This window comes from Cladophialophora immunda (assembly GCF_000835495.1).
Source record: "Cladophialophora immunda strain CBS 83496 unplaced genomic scaffold supercont1.4, whole genome shotgun sequence".
Lineage (NCBI taxonomy): Eukaryota > Fungi > Ascomycota > Eurotiomycetes > Chaetothyriales > Herpotrichiellaceae > Cladophialophora > Cladophialophora immunda.
Window position 1 is genome coordinate 5,105,484 of NW_015622544.1, and position 12,436 is coordinate 5,117,919.

Here is a 12,436-nt window from a genome sequence, read left to right on the forward strand (position 1 = left end):
CGTGCCCGTGCCCGTGCGGCCTTCATCTCCAATCAAGCCAGACCAGACCGGTCGGGTGCTGCAATGGAACCTGCGCTCTCCCGTACAGACGAGCGGGCGTGCGCCAAGCCGTTCTGGACGTGTCAACACGCATGTGCTGGACGCCAGGCGTGATTCAGATTGTGGGCATGGGCGTGGGCGTGGCCACGGCTGAAAGACTACATGGGCGTGTGAGCCAGGGGTCTCTTGTCTTCGGGAATGGTGGTCTCGATTCGGCGGAAGGCAAGACTTCAAACCTCCTGTGCCATCCATCGAGGGGGTCGGCGATCGGGGCTGATCGATCGGTTGGTCGGTCGATCCGAGATTCGAGGTCCCTCAACCTGGAGTTAAGGGCCATTTGGCATCGGGCTCCTCACGGTGCGATCCAGCGGGAGGAGAGACAGAGGAGATGGGAATGGAAATGTCAGAGCGAAGAGAGGAAAACGCACACTCCATCAAGAGAGGAAGGTTCGGAAGGGGCCAACATTATGAATCCGTACTTGGTATCCATCCATCTTTGAGCGAGGCGAATTGGTAGCAAGGCTGGTAGGTAGGGTTATGTGTTATATTTCTTGACCTATTGGAGGAGAATGAGCGACAAAACGTCCCAGTCACGGAACCCCCAAGCCTTCCAACGGTCCGACTCTCTTCATCTCTCTCGAGGGAAAAAACCTTTCTCCCCGGCCTTGCGGCCCTCGACACCATCACCGCTCGTCACATCTCAATTACAACAACAACAACAGCAACATCCATCACCTTGCGGCTCCTTTTTGGGAGTCCTCGGATGACCTCCTTTGCCTCCCCCCAATCCCCAAAGAACAATCAGGCTTTCCTCGCCAAAATGCTGCCATTGGCCGCGTCGACCAGACCGGTGAATTGCCTGTAGGTCTGGTTGGTCGTGAGGACGACCGACTGGCCGCCCGCGGTGACGACGACCTCGACGCCCTGGAAGTCGGCTGTCAGCTCGGCGGCGTTGATCATGAGCTTGCCGCTCGAGTCCAGCGCGTAGAACTCCCGGATGGGCTGCTGGTGGTTGAGCAGGGGGATCTCGGCGTTTTCGCCGTGCCCGGTCTGGTTGTTGGTGAGTCGAAGGCGGACCATTTTGTTTTCGTCAGAACCGTTGTTCGGGGTCGTGGACTTCTTGTTGTGATATATGAATGAAAGACTCTCTTGAAGGCTCAAAGCACAGGGGTTTGTGAAGAAGGCTGTGTGTGAGAGAGAGAGAGACACTCCTGCCTGGGTTCCCTCCCTGCCCTTTTTATAGACATTGTCTGAGGTCCATCAGGCTCAGCTGATGAGCCAAGGCCTCGTGAAAAACTGGCGACGGGGCTAACCTGCAGCTGAGGGTCTTGGAGATGCTCGATTCGTCCTGCAGGTTACAGCTTGTCGACCAGGGGCCCAGAGTCCGGATAGCCATTCAGAGGCAGGCATGGGCTTTTCGAGCAGGCGAGCACGGACGGACAGGGCGGCGCTGACGCCCTGGCAATGTGGTTCGATCTACAGGCAAAACGAGGAGATGGGTTGCGCAATGCGCCAAGGTCGCGAGATGCATCGCATTGCTGGGAGGCCTGTGCTGATGAGACGGTGAAGACGCTGCCAACAAGAGCGTCGTCCTAGCTCTTTCTTCTGCCCGCACCACGCGCGAGGATTTCTTTCCCTCACGCTCCCCCGGAGGAGGAAATCCCTGCGGTGATGCTGCTAATGGTTGATACTTACTTGTGCAGGAAGAATCAGGTAGCCACTGGCACGCCACGGGCAGCCAAAAGCCTCATGTGATGGCCTGTGAAACATGCATGAGCTGAGGGGGCTGGGGCTCGTTTTCGTGCTCACCAGAATGCGAGCAACATGATGATGATGATGATGATGATGATTGATGATGGCGTGCCAGGGCAGGGCCAAACAGGGTCGACGATCTGATCGCCTTTTTGTTTACTTGCTCTCAAAGTCCCACCTGACCCGTCGCTTCGTACAGACTGACCATTTACAACGGTCTCACGGAATAGAGTCCGCTGATGGTTGGTGGTTAGGCCACTCGTTCTAGACTTTGCCCAGCTTCAACCACCACCTCCACAGCATCTCCCTCCCCCGCCTTTTCAGCTCCGAGTCGCTAGCCAAGGAGTGATCAACCGTGCAATGGTTGGCTGGATTGTCTTAACTTTCGTGCAGCAAAGGGCGGCAACAAAGAGACGGAAGGGCCCGGAGAATACGAGGCGGAAAGATGCTCATGGTGAAAGTATTGGACACAAACATCATGAGAACGGGGAGCTGAGACTACAGTGACCAACCAGCAGCGGCATCGAATGAGCAACGATCCTGGACGCTCTCAGCCTGAAGCATCCAGGGTAGGGTGGCTTGCCCTTCTTGCTACGGTGAGACCACAGTACTGTGTAGGCCCGCGAATGCCCTCTACTGAGGCTGCCGCGATTCAGCAACCGTGTCATATGATGTCTTGGGATCGGCCTCGGCATCAATAATATGCAAGCATCAGCTTCTGAACAAGTACACAATAGGTTTTGTGGCTGACTCAGCCCCTGGTGCTTGAGGGACTTCCAGACAAGAAGGCGGTAAGTCGATCAGAGAAGCTTGAATATCGATCGTCCAACGAGTTCCTCGTTAGAGAGTGTCCGCAGGTTCATTTGGACAAAGAGCCAAATCAGGCCACACATCACCCGATTGACAAACCTCAAGCGGACCATGAGGAGTGTATTATGATATGACCCACGGTCCGAGACTGGAAAAGGCTGCGGCATTCAATATCTTGAGTCTTGTGTCTACAAGGATATCGTCGGCGAGCTTGACTGAATGGAGCCGAATTGTCCAGACGTGATTCACTATAGTGTGCGGCCTACACACCCTTGCTCAACGATCGCGCCTGGGTCGGCCAAGATGGGCATAATATCCAAGAAGACAGGAGAATGGACGCCTGAGCCACAGAGCAGTGGCCTTACGAGATGAGGCTGAAAGAAAAATCTGTATATTGACCAGTTGTCTCGGTCCCTATCCATCTGATGTCAAGCATGAATAGTGTACACACGCAGGCATTCCTGTAAAGACCGTTTCCCCACAAAATCACAACAGCATCCTTTCAGCAGTGCCCACCGTCTTTCTCTGATCAACACCACAAGTCAAAAGCACGTGAAAGCTTCTTGTCCGTCCCTCCCAGCATCATGCTACCATTCAAGAATGACCGTGGCCGTTGGTCGAGGGAGACGGTTTCATATAAAGGTAGTTCTCTGGGTCTGGCGTCTCCTTCATCCCGTTGCGGATCACATCGGCAGGGAGCTTCATTTCGTCGGAAGTAGCCGGATTGACTGACGACTGCCTTGGACGAGCCTCGCCCAGATCTTTGACGATGTACGCGCATTTCATAAGGTGAGTCCCGAGAAGATTCCAAACCCCAGTCGCTCCAGGGAAGAGTTGTGCCAGTTCTCCATTCTTGTAGGAATCTTGAAGAACTTGGTGGCAGCGGTACCAAAGCGCTTCTTCGTGCTCGGTATTGCGCTCGGTAGGGGTGTCACGATCCAGGCAGGAGACGCTGACTTGAGGCAGAATGAAGGGAGGAGTCAGCAACCTCGCCTGAGTTGCTAGGGCGGCAGTGTTGTGGATCGACTCTGGTTCAATCCAGTGGAAGGCTGCCATCATTTGTGCGAGGTCGCAGAGACGCCAGATGGGCACAGCCACGTATGCACCTCCGGCTGTGCGAGAACGGAGCTAACATTCCCCAAAAACAACTTGAACTGATTTTTGTCCTGCATTGATATGATCTTGCAGCTGGCTCTTCATCAAAGCAGAGATTCTTCCCACTCGAGAGACCAGGCTTGTCATGGAGGCTGGAGCGTGGTTGAAGTCTACCATGGGGTTTGCGGACCCTGTCGGTGAGTCTGGCAATGGATTGATGCGTACAATAATGGTCGAACATTGCTCCCACTGAAGATCGGGTACAGGGCCGGGGTTTGGCGACTTGTCGGTGACATAAAGCACCCAGGAATTACCCTCTTTGATCAGGACTGGCTCGGAGGCAGTTGGTTCAGAGGGGTATTCTTGGGTGGAGGCAGTGGAAGGTCGGGTCGACGGCTGGGAGTGGGACGATGCATGAGAGGATGCCATGGTCAAGAAGATTGATGCTGGAGCAGAAAGCTTGAAATGGTACGAACACAGACAGGAAATGGATAATGCTTGATGTAAGATGTGCTGTAGCCTAAGATGTGGTGAAGTTGGGTAGAGAGCGTGGAGAGATACGAGAGGGCAACAATATATGGCCACATCCTACCTGGGAGGCGCCTGCAAATGTTGCCATCATGCTGTGATGCAGGCGTTCTTTGAGGCAATGGCAACTGGAACAAAAAAAGGAAGAGTAAGGAAGGAAAAGGGAGGAGAGGATGAGAGGAAAGAAGAGAAGGTGGATGATCCTGCCAACGAGGCTTGGGACCGGCGAGGCTTTTATTTAGGGGGCTTACCTAGGTAGTGAGGCCAGTGAGGCCAGTGAGGTGTTTCGGGGGACCTTCCCTGTGCGATCAGGGCCTCACTAGCCACTTCCCCGCCAAACCAACAAGGCTCACTAGGCCTCACCAGCCCCTCAGGCACCAGCTGCCCGCCATTGGCCGATCCCCCGACCGCCGCAAGCGCAGTGAATAGCAAAGAAGATTCAAGAAGTTTTTGTGCGATTGAACGTCCTGCGGCTCTCACCGTGCATTTCTCCCTCCTTGCTCGACTTTTCCCCTGTGACACTCACTGGTTTCTCGGATTCTGCGACACCCTCATAGTCTTGTCTAGTTCTCGTTCTCGTACCTCACACCATGGCGGAGGCAAAGAGTGGTAAGCCTTACCAAGTCCAAGTACCACTGTCCCGTGCGCATCGCAATAGCCTGACCGACTTCTCACCGCGCAGGAAGACCTCGGGTCTACTTTGACATCACAATTGGAGGAAGACCACAAGGCCGGATAGTCTTTGAACTTGTGAGTGAGCCGCAACTCCCTATTCGAGGGCAACCTGAACTGACACCAAGAACAGTACAGTGATGGTACGAGTGCCTTTACCCTCCGCAGCTTGCTCCCTCCCACTGAGACCTCCTTTAGTGGTACCGAAAACGGCAGAGAATTTCCGTGCTCTATGCACGGGTGAAAAGGGCATGGGAAAGCAAGGCAAACCGCTACACTACAAAGGTTCGAATACGCGGTACATTGATGGATTAGCCCAAGGCTAACTCTGTGGACTAGGGTCAATCTTCCACAGAGTCATCAAGGCATTCATGATCCAGGGCGGCGACTTTACGAGGTTCAACGGAACTGGAGGCGAGTCCATTTATGGCGAGAAGTTCGAGGATGAGAACTTCGACCTGAAGCATGACCGCCCTTTTCTCCTGTCTATGGCCAACTCCGGCCCTGGTAAGACATCGAATGCATATGGATAGGCTTCACCGAGTCCCGAACTAAACCTCGTCAGGTACCAACGGTTCGCAATTCTTCATCACGACTGTTCCCACTCCTCACCTAGACGGCAAGCATGTTGTGTTTGGCGAAGTCATCAACGGCAAGAACATCGTGCGAACCATCGAAAATCTTCCCTTGCAGTCAGACAAGCCAGTTGGTGGGGACGTGGTGGTAGCCGATTGTGGTCAGCTCGAGGGTGATGGCTATAGTACAGCCACTCAGAAAGTGGCGGATCCGACTGGCGACCCATATGAGGACTACCCAGACGACCAAGGTGAAGGCTTGAAAGGGGAGGACTACTACAAAATCGCATTGGACCTGAAGGAATTCGGCAACAAGGCCTTCAAAGCTGGCGACGTCGAGACAGGCATCGAGAAGTATCAGAAGGCCCTCAGATACCTGAACGAGTATCCCGCAGCCAACGACAACGACCCCAAGGATCTTCAGAGCAATATGGACGCCTTGCGATTCACACTTCACAGCAACTCAGCCCTTCTCGCCAATAAAGCCAAACGATATGATGAGGCTCAGAAGTGGGCTGGATTTGCCATTGATTCTATCCCGAAAGACGCCAAGGAGACGGACAAGGCCAAAGTGTACTTCCGACGCGCACAAGCGCGTGTGGCGCTGAAGGACTTGGAGGAAGCACTCAAAGACTATGAGCAGGCCGCGACACTTGCCCCCGAGGACGCTGCGATCAAGTCCGAGCTGGCCAGGACGAAGAAGACCCTTGCTGACAGCATCAAGAGGGAGAAGGAAAGCTACAAGAGATTCTTCACCTCTTAAAGAGAGGGGCTATGTCGTGGGTTGGTTGCATCCTTTCGAGGTGTGGACAAAAGGGTCTCGGACGTGGGTGCTGCACGGTTTGAGGCATCATCGGCAGGCAGGCGTGGCTCCTACGAGTAGACCTCGTGTTCTCGGTGGGTTGTCCTTTTCAGCCCGGGGAAAATGCATGAGCTGAAGGCGCGGTTGAAAATGAGTTTGAATATTCCCCTCGAGCGAACAAGTGCTTTCAATGAGCTTCCCGCGTTATGACGCAGCTAGTCAAGGTAGACCCAGACCAATGATATACCAGGCGACATGCAGACTCCCAAAATGACCCGATTCCCCACGAAACATGACGTTACTCCTTGCTCTGAGCCTTCTATCCAAAGAAACATAGAGTGGCTCAACACGTACAGGCCCCATGACCGAACATGAATCTTTGCGCATCAATCGAGATGTCCTGCGCACTCAAGGCTGACTCCTGCCTTGCGTATTCCCCTGCGCCAGATTCCCCGTGCTCCTCCCGACCTTCATCTCCTCCCGCCACGTCGTCCTCTCCTCCCTGGTCACGCCGGGGCCGCTGTACACACTCCCGTACAAGCCACTAGCCCAGCTCTTTCCCTGTTTCGCCCTGTCGCTCTCCTCGCCGGCGCGCTTGCTCTTCGCCGCGGCGGCCGTATAGCGTCGGCGATACCACTTGCCGTACGCCAGCAGATAGTACAGCCAGAAGCTGAGGAAGGCGAACTTGTCGTGCTCCAGGTCCTCCGGGTACTCGGCGCCCAGGTCGACCGCGGCAGCGATGCCGGCCATGATGGCGACCTCGTGCGCGTTGACCAGCGTCCAGCTCGCGGCGTATCGGACCCGCCTTTGGCCCTGGAGGAACATCATCCACGGCACCACGAACAGGTAATGCGTGTACGAATGGCACAGTTGGTGCCACCAATCCTTCCTGATAATCTTACTCTCGTCTATCTCGCCGTCGCTCCACAGGTGCCCGTCTCGGTCTTTGTTGAGGAAGATGGTTTGGAAAACGTGGTCTTCGAAGGGCACCTTGTCCGGAAACTGCGGCTGATAGTTGCTGGCATCAAAACACATCTCCAGCTTTGACCGGTCCTGGTCATACATCTTGATGTAGTACATCGGGCGGAAATTTGTGGCCGCGAAGTCACAGCGGGATGACTGGTCCTGGCCGCCGAGGGTTCTTACGGCGAGAGATTCGGAGTAGAAGTTTTGGTAGTACTTTTTCATATAGGCCGAGTCGGTGTGCGTGATGGTGATGTCGTCGGAAAACTTGGCAGAGCCGAGGACTTTGCGTTCGCGCCAGGACGAAGTGGATGAGAGGAGGCGCTTAGCGGTATCGGCAAGGCAGCAAAGGACGAGTTCGTCGTAGTGCTCCTCAAACGTAGGAGCATCCCGGTCGTCGCCAATGGGGTTGTGGTGGTCAGGCGCCGGCGTGCGCTGTTTCAAAGAAACCACCACGCCACTGGACCTTGAGCGGTGGAGGATAGCCGCCAGCTCAGTCGAAAGGCGGACCGTTACGCCGCGCGAGATAAGATCTTTGCGCCAGGTTTCATAGAATTCGCTGAAGTTGGGAAAGACGACCATCGGAGGATGATTGGTCGCGATGCTGGTTGGGTCATAAGGATACCACATGCCGTAGGTAGGGCTTGTGCACAATCTCTCAAGCATAATCGAGGGAACATTGGGGGCTTCATTGCCTGTCCCTAGAAACAGTGCCACCATCGGTAAGGCGACAGTGTTGGTGAACTCCTCTGAGAAAAACCACAGCTTGAAGAAGAGCTTCATCGGAATCAATGCGAAGAAGATCTCGAACCAGCGCATGACTTTCAGGGCAAAATGGAGGCGTTTGATCTCCCTCTGATGCCGAGCCAACAGGTCGGTTGGGAAGACGTTGGTCCAGAAGGTCTTGTCCTTGCCAAATGAAACTTGGAGATTGACCGGGTCAGCGTGATATCCCTGTCGTGCGAACATGGTCAACGTGTGGTGGAAGATGTAGCTCCCGCCCTGAACTCCTTGGTTGAACCAGCTGGCTCCATGGCGATCCTTGTCGAGGGGACAGGAGAAGGCTTGACCGCCGCAATAGTCGACGGCGTCGATGAGGGTTATATCGTATTTGTCAGGATGTTGGGAGAGATGGTGGGCAGTGGACATTCTGTGCGAGGTAATCACAGTTATTACCTAGCCATGATGAAGGATTTGAGGTGAGAAACGTTACCCAGCAGCACCGGCGCCAACAATGAGAACCTTCTTGCGGCCAGCGTGATGCTGGGAATTGGAGGGCTTCTGTGCCATGGAGGAGGTCGCAGTCGAGCTTTGTTGCTCGACGTCGTGGTGGAACGGAGTGCTGTCCATCAAAAAGAGATATCCAGAGAGAGGAAGACCATTGGACCTGGGCAGAGAGCTGTTGCATGGTCATAAAGAGGTGTGTTGATGGTGGTGGACAGTGCAAGGTGCGTGGTGCATGATCCGCACATTTGAGACTTGCGACGTCATGACTTTCAGGAACCAGCAGCTCAGCAGCGCAGCGCAGCTTCATCTCTCACTGGCATCTCTTGTCAATCGCTTCCGTCTCGGTCTCCTCCCTCTTCCGCCTACGCCTCATCTTAGATCCCCCGGCCTTCGCTAATCGGCATGATCCGACTTGCTTTCTCTGGTCGTGAACATCTCTATTGCGGAGTGCTCATTTCCTGGTGGCTGGCTTGCAGACATCTCGAACGCACTCACCGCACTCACCCTTCGCCCTCCGCCAGATCTCCTACACTCCCGTCTTCCACGGTCTCGAACCCCTCTCTCGAAGCATTGTGGCCATTCACGTCCAAGTACATCTTCGGAGCGGCCCTTGACTCCATCTCCGTGCACTAGAGAAGGTGGTGATGGCTGCCCACAGCCCTATGCAGGGGATCAAAAGCTCGATTTTTCAGAAACTATGCCGAACATCTCGCCCCAGCCTCCGCCGGAACACCATCAAGTTACCTTCCCCCATACTCAGTTTATTGATGGAGGCGACTGCGCATATGGTACTCCGTATAGCACAGTCATTCACCGTGAGTTCAGGTTCTTGTCGGCCTGCGCCAAAAATTTCTACCAAGGGGTCACACAGGGGAGAATTCACAAGTATAAATGGGTGAGTCGTGCTTTTTCAAGTTCAAGATGGTCTGAATCACGTATGCACACAGTGGAATAGCTGTGAATGTATTTTCATGCATATGTCCACGGAGCATCTGGCCATTCATCTGTACTGCGATAGTCGATCCATGTTCGAGCTAGTTGGCCTTCAGAGCTGCCTTCACACGGCAATCATACACAACCTCGCCACTTTGACCCTACGTCTCAAAAAGACAGGAATAGTACCTTAACACTAACCTCTTGCCCCTTACTTCGCCATGACACCCCCCTACCATTTTCCCTTCAGAAAATGGCACTGAGTGCCTTCCTCCACCACGGCCAAGTCGCGACCCTGGCCCTGTACGCGTTGATGGTCTCCCAATCGTGCTCGCGGCGGCCCGTATCCAAATCGATCTGGTCCAAGCGAAGGAAGCCGTGGCGTTTCCAGAGGTAACCGCAGGCCCAGAAGAAGAGCACTACAGGGAGGGCCAGGTAGGCCTTGAAGAAGTCCTCGGCAGTTGCCAGTTTGGTTGTAAAGGGTGGGGCGATGGCGACGAAGAACTGCGCCGCGAGCGCGATGAAGACGAGGAACAAGCCCAGCCATGATCCCCACACGCCGCCAATGGCCTTGAACGGAATCTCGTCTAGGGTGCGTCCAGCGTGAAGCCATGCTGCTCGGAACCGGATATGTGCCTGCCCCGGAATGTATCAGCAAAAGTGCATTACGGAGAACATGAGATGGTTGGTTTCTAAGGGACTTACCACACAGATGGAACCCCAGGTGAAAAGAGCAGCAAGGCCAGACAGCGCGAGCAGCCAATCGAAGACAATACTACCGGACGACGCCAGCACAATGTAAGCCAAAGCACCAAAGGCCAGATTGAGTGCCACAGAGGGCAATGGGCGGCCCGATCGATCGATGTAGCTGAAGACCTTGGGTGCATATCCCTGCTGAGCGAGGGCGGTCAAGGTGCGCGAACCGCCATAGACGCTGGACACACCAATCGACACGACCGAGACGAGGATGACCACGTTCATGAAACTGTCATAGCCGATGAGGCCGGCATCGAGCGGCGCAAGCACGAAAGGCGAGGTGCCGTCCGCATACGGATTTGCCGCATTGAGGAGACGGTTGTCCGTGGAGCTGACCAGGAGGCCGACGAAAGTGAGGCCGAGAATGTAGAATCTTTCGAGAGCATTAGCAGGGCAGTTGCTGGGGGGGGGAGTATTTTCTCTCACAGAGTGATACGCCAGAAGACCTGTTTGATGGCACTCGGAAGGGACTTGCCAGGATTCCTGGACTCAGCGGCAGCAAGGCCCACGAGCTCGGTGCCCGCGAATGCAAAGGCCGCCGTCACGAAAACGGAGCAAAAGCCACGGAAACCATTCTGAAAGGCACCAGGATCGTACCACAGCCGGGCTCCCCAGTACTTATCATAGATGCCGCTCGAAGGTCCACCACCGCAGATGAGAACGATAGCGACGACCATGAAGATGACGGTCGCCAGGAGTTTGAACAAGGAGGCCCAGAACTCTTCTTCGGCGTATCCCAGAGTCCCAAAGACGTTGACAAAGATGATGAAGACCCAGAATATGGTGATCCAGACGGCCACACTTATGTCTTTGTTCCAATACTGGACGGTGAAGGAACAGACGGTCAATTCGAGCGGTAGGACGATGACCCATTGGAAGACCTGCTCTGTGTGAGTGGACAACAATTACTGTCAATCCTCGACATGAAAACGTACGTAATTCCACCCCATCGCAAAGCCCCAAGAAGGGTCAATCTTTCTAATCGTCAGCATGGTGGACTTGGCTTCAGACTTGCCGGGGATCATGACATACGAAGCGAACCGAGTACGTGTAGAAACCTCCGCTGATGGGGTACATGACGGCCAGTTCTCCGAGGGCATAGACAACATTGAAGATCATGATTCCGGTGATGAGGAAGCAGATGAGGAGAGCAGCCGGGCCGCCTCGAGTCAACGCTCCTCCAGAGCCCACAAAGAAACCAGCACCGATCGACCCTCCAATGGCGATCATGTTCAGGTGGCGCGACTTCATGGAGCGATCAAGCTCCTCCGCGCCCGTGCCCCAGTCACCTATACCACATTGTCAATGACACGTTCTAATCGACAGTACTGTCCCCGTCAAGGGACAGAGGAAGAGGAATCTTACGTCTCCGGAAACTGGAGAGGTTGAGGCCATTGCGGGTAAGGAAGTCCTTTTCCCGGAGGTTCTCAGGCACGTATCCATCTCCTGGAGTGTGTCTGGTGAAAGGCACAGCTTTTTCTGAGTCGGTGGGCGACTCCTGAGCCAGAGGGTATTCCTTCGGCGCGTCGAGGCTCATTTTTGCCAATTGAACATCAGCAGAATGGGAAAGACAAGGAGAGACCCGAAGGCAAGGTCACTTGTGTTCAGGAAACTTGCTCGAGAGGCAAATCGAGGAACGCTTTGAACAGCGCAACAACCGTGCAAGAGAGGAGGGAGGACGAAGAAGGAGAGGGTCCTGTTCGCACTTTTTAATACCACCACCCATCTTCCGAGCTGTCTCTGGAGGGGCACAATAGGCTCTCAAGGAAGCTCAATCTGCTATCTCTTGGTATGCCATCCCTCCTCCTCCCATGCTCGAGCTCTCACCAACCATCCCAGGTGGACATGTTATCATGCTGTGTGGCGGCTTGGCCCGATCAACAAAGGTCACGTCACTTTACTGATAGAGGAAGGCAATCGAGCAGATGCCGCGAGGCCAAGAGGTTACGACCAAGAGATACTACGACTCGGCGCGGAGGCGATGCCGCGGGTGTGCAAGGAGGCGGCCCCTTTGTCGCAGCGGGAGCGGAGAATCGATACAGAAAGATCACCCCAAGATTCACGAAGTGTCCTTGGCCGCCGTGGCACGGCGAATCCGCAGCGCGCGCCGAGGTCTTGGTCGTTCTGGGCGGAGGCAGGGCCCAAGCACGGCGGTGGAATAATCAATCTCAACTGAAGCCCGAGAGGAGAAGCAGCAGCCGGTCCAATGGCTGTTGGGTGTGGCTCGTGACGTTCGGCTGCCATACCTGTTTCTGCAGTGTTGGCTGCTGTCATGGTTTTGTCA

The 12,436-nt window shown here is 54.8% G+C and overlaps 5 protein-coding genes across 5 annotated transcripts; 1 reads left to right on the plus strand and 4 right to left on the minus strand.

Moving 5' to 3' along the window:
• Positions 1 to 840: 840 nt before the first annotated feature.
• PV07_08090 (uncharacterized protein) lies at positions 841 to 1,449 on the minus strand (the record flags this gene model as incomplete). The annotated part of the gene is made up of 2 exons (XM_016395220.1): positions 841 to 1,289; positions 1,353 to 1,449. 2 exons carry the CDS (start codon positions 1,447 to 1,449, stop codon positions 841 to 843), a joined length of 546 nt encoding a protein of 181 aa, XP_016248639.1.
• Positions 1,450 to 2,976: 1,527 nt separating this feature from the next.
• PV07_08091 (uncharacterized protein) lies at positions 2,977 to 4,414 on the minus strand. Its single transcript, XM_016395221.1, has one exon. The coding sequence runs from the start codon at positions 3,658 to 3,660 to the stop codon at positions 3,196 to 3,198; it is 465 nt and encodes a 154-aa protein (XP_016248640.1). The 5' UTR covers positions 3,661 to 4,414; the 3' UTR covers positions 2,977 to 3,195.
• A 205-nt stretch (positions 4,415 to 4,619) lies between these two features.
• PV07_08092 (uncharacterized protein) lies at positions 4,620 to 6,558 on the plus strand. Its single transcript, XM_016395222.1, has 6 exons — positions 4,620 to 4,833; positions 4,907 to 4,974; positions 5,030 to 5,039; positions 5,095 to 5,181; positions 5,236 to 5,403; positions 5,462 to 6,558. The coding sequence occupies exons 1-6, from the start codon at positions 4,815 to 4,817 to the stop codon at positions 6,232 to 6,234; spliced, it is 1,125 nt and encodes a 374-aa protein (XP_016248641.1). The 5' UTR covers positions 4,620 to 4,814; the 3' UTR covers positions 6,235 to 6,558.
• On the minus strand, positions 6,414 to 9,081 carry PV07_08093 (uncharacterized protein). Its single transcript, XM_016395223.1, has 2 exons — positions 8,450 to 9,081; positions 6,414 to 8,386 (listed from the first exon to the last, which is right to left on the minus strand). Exons 1-2 carry the CDS (start codon positions 8,584 to 8,586, stop codon positions 6,682 to 6,684), a joined length of 1,842 nt encoding a protein of 613 aa, XP_016248642.1. The 5' UTR covers positions 8,587 to 9,081; the 3' UTR covers positions 6,414 to 6,681.
• Positions 9,082 to 9,642: 561 nt separating this feature from the next.
• Positions 9,643 to 11,689, minus strand: PV07_08094 (uncharacterized protein; the record flags this gene model as incomplete). The annotated part of the gene is made up of 6 exons (XM_016395224.1): positions 9,643 to 10,032; positions 10,102 to 10,525; positions 10,579 to 11,033; positions 11,088 to 11,126; positions 11,185 to 11,441; positions 11,518 to 11,689. 6 exons carry the CDS (start codon positions 11,687 to 11,689, stop codon positions 9,643 to 9,645), a joined length of 1,737 nt encoding a protein of 578 aa, XP_016248643.1.
• Between the last annotated feature and the right edge of the window lie 747 nt (positions 11,690 to 12,436).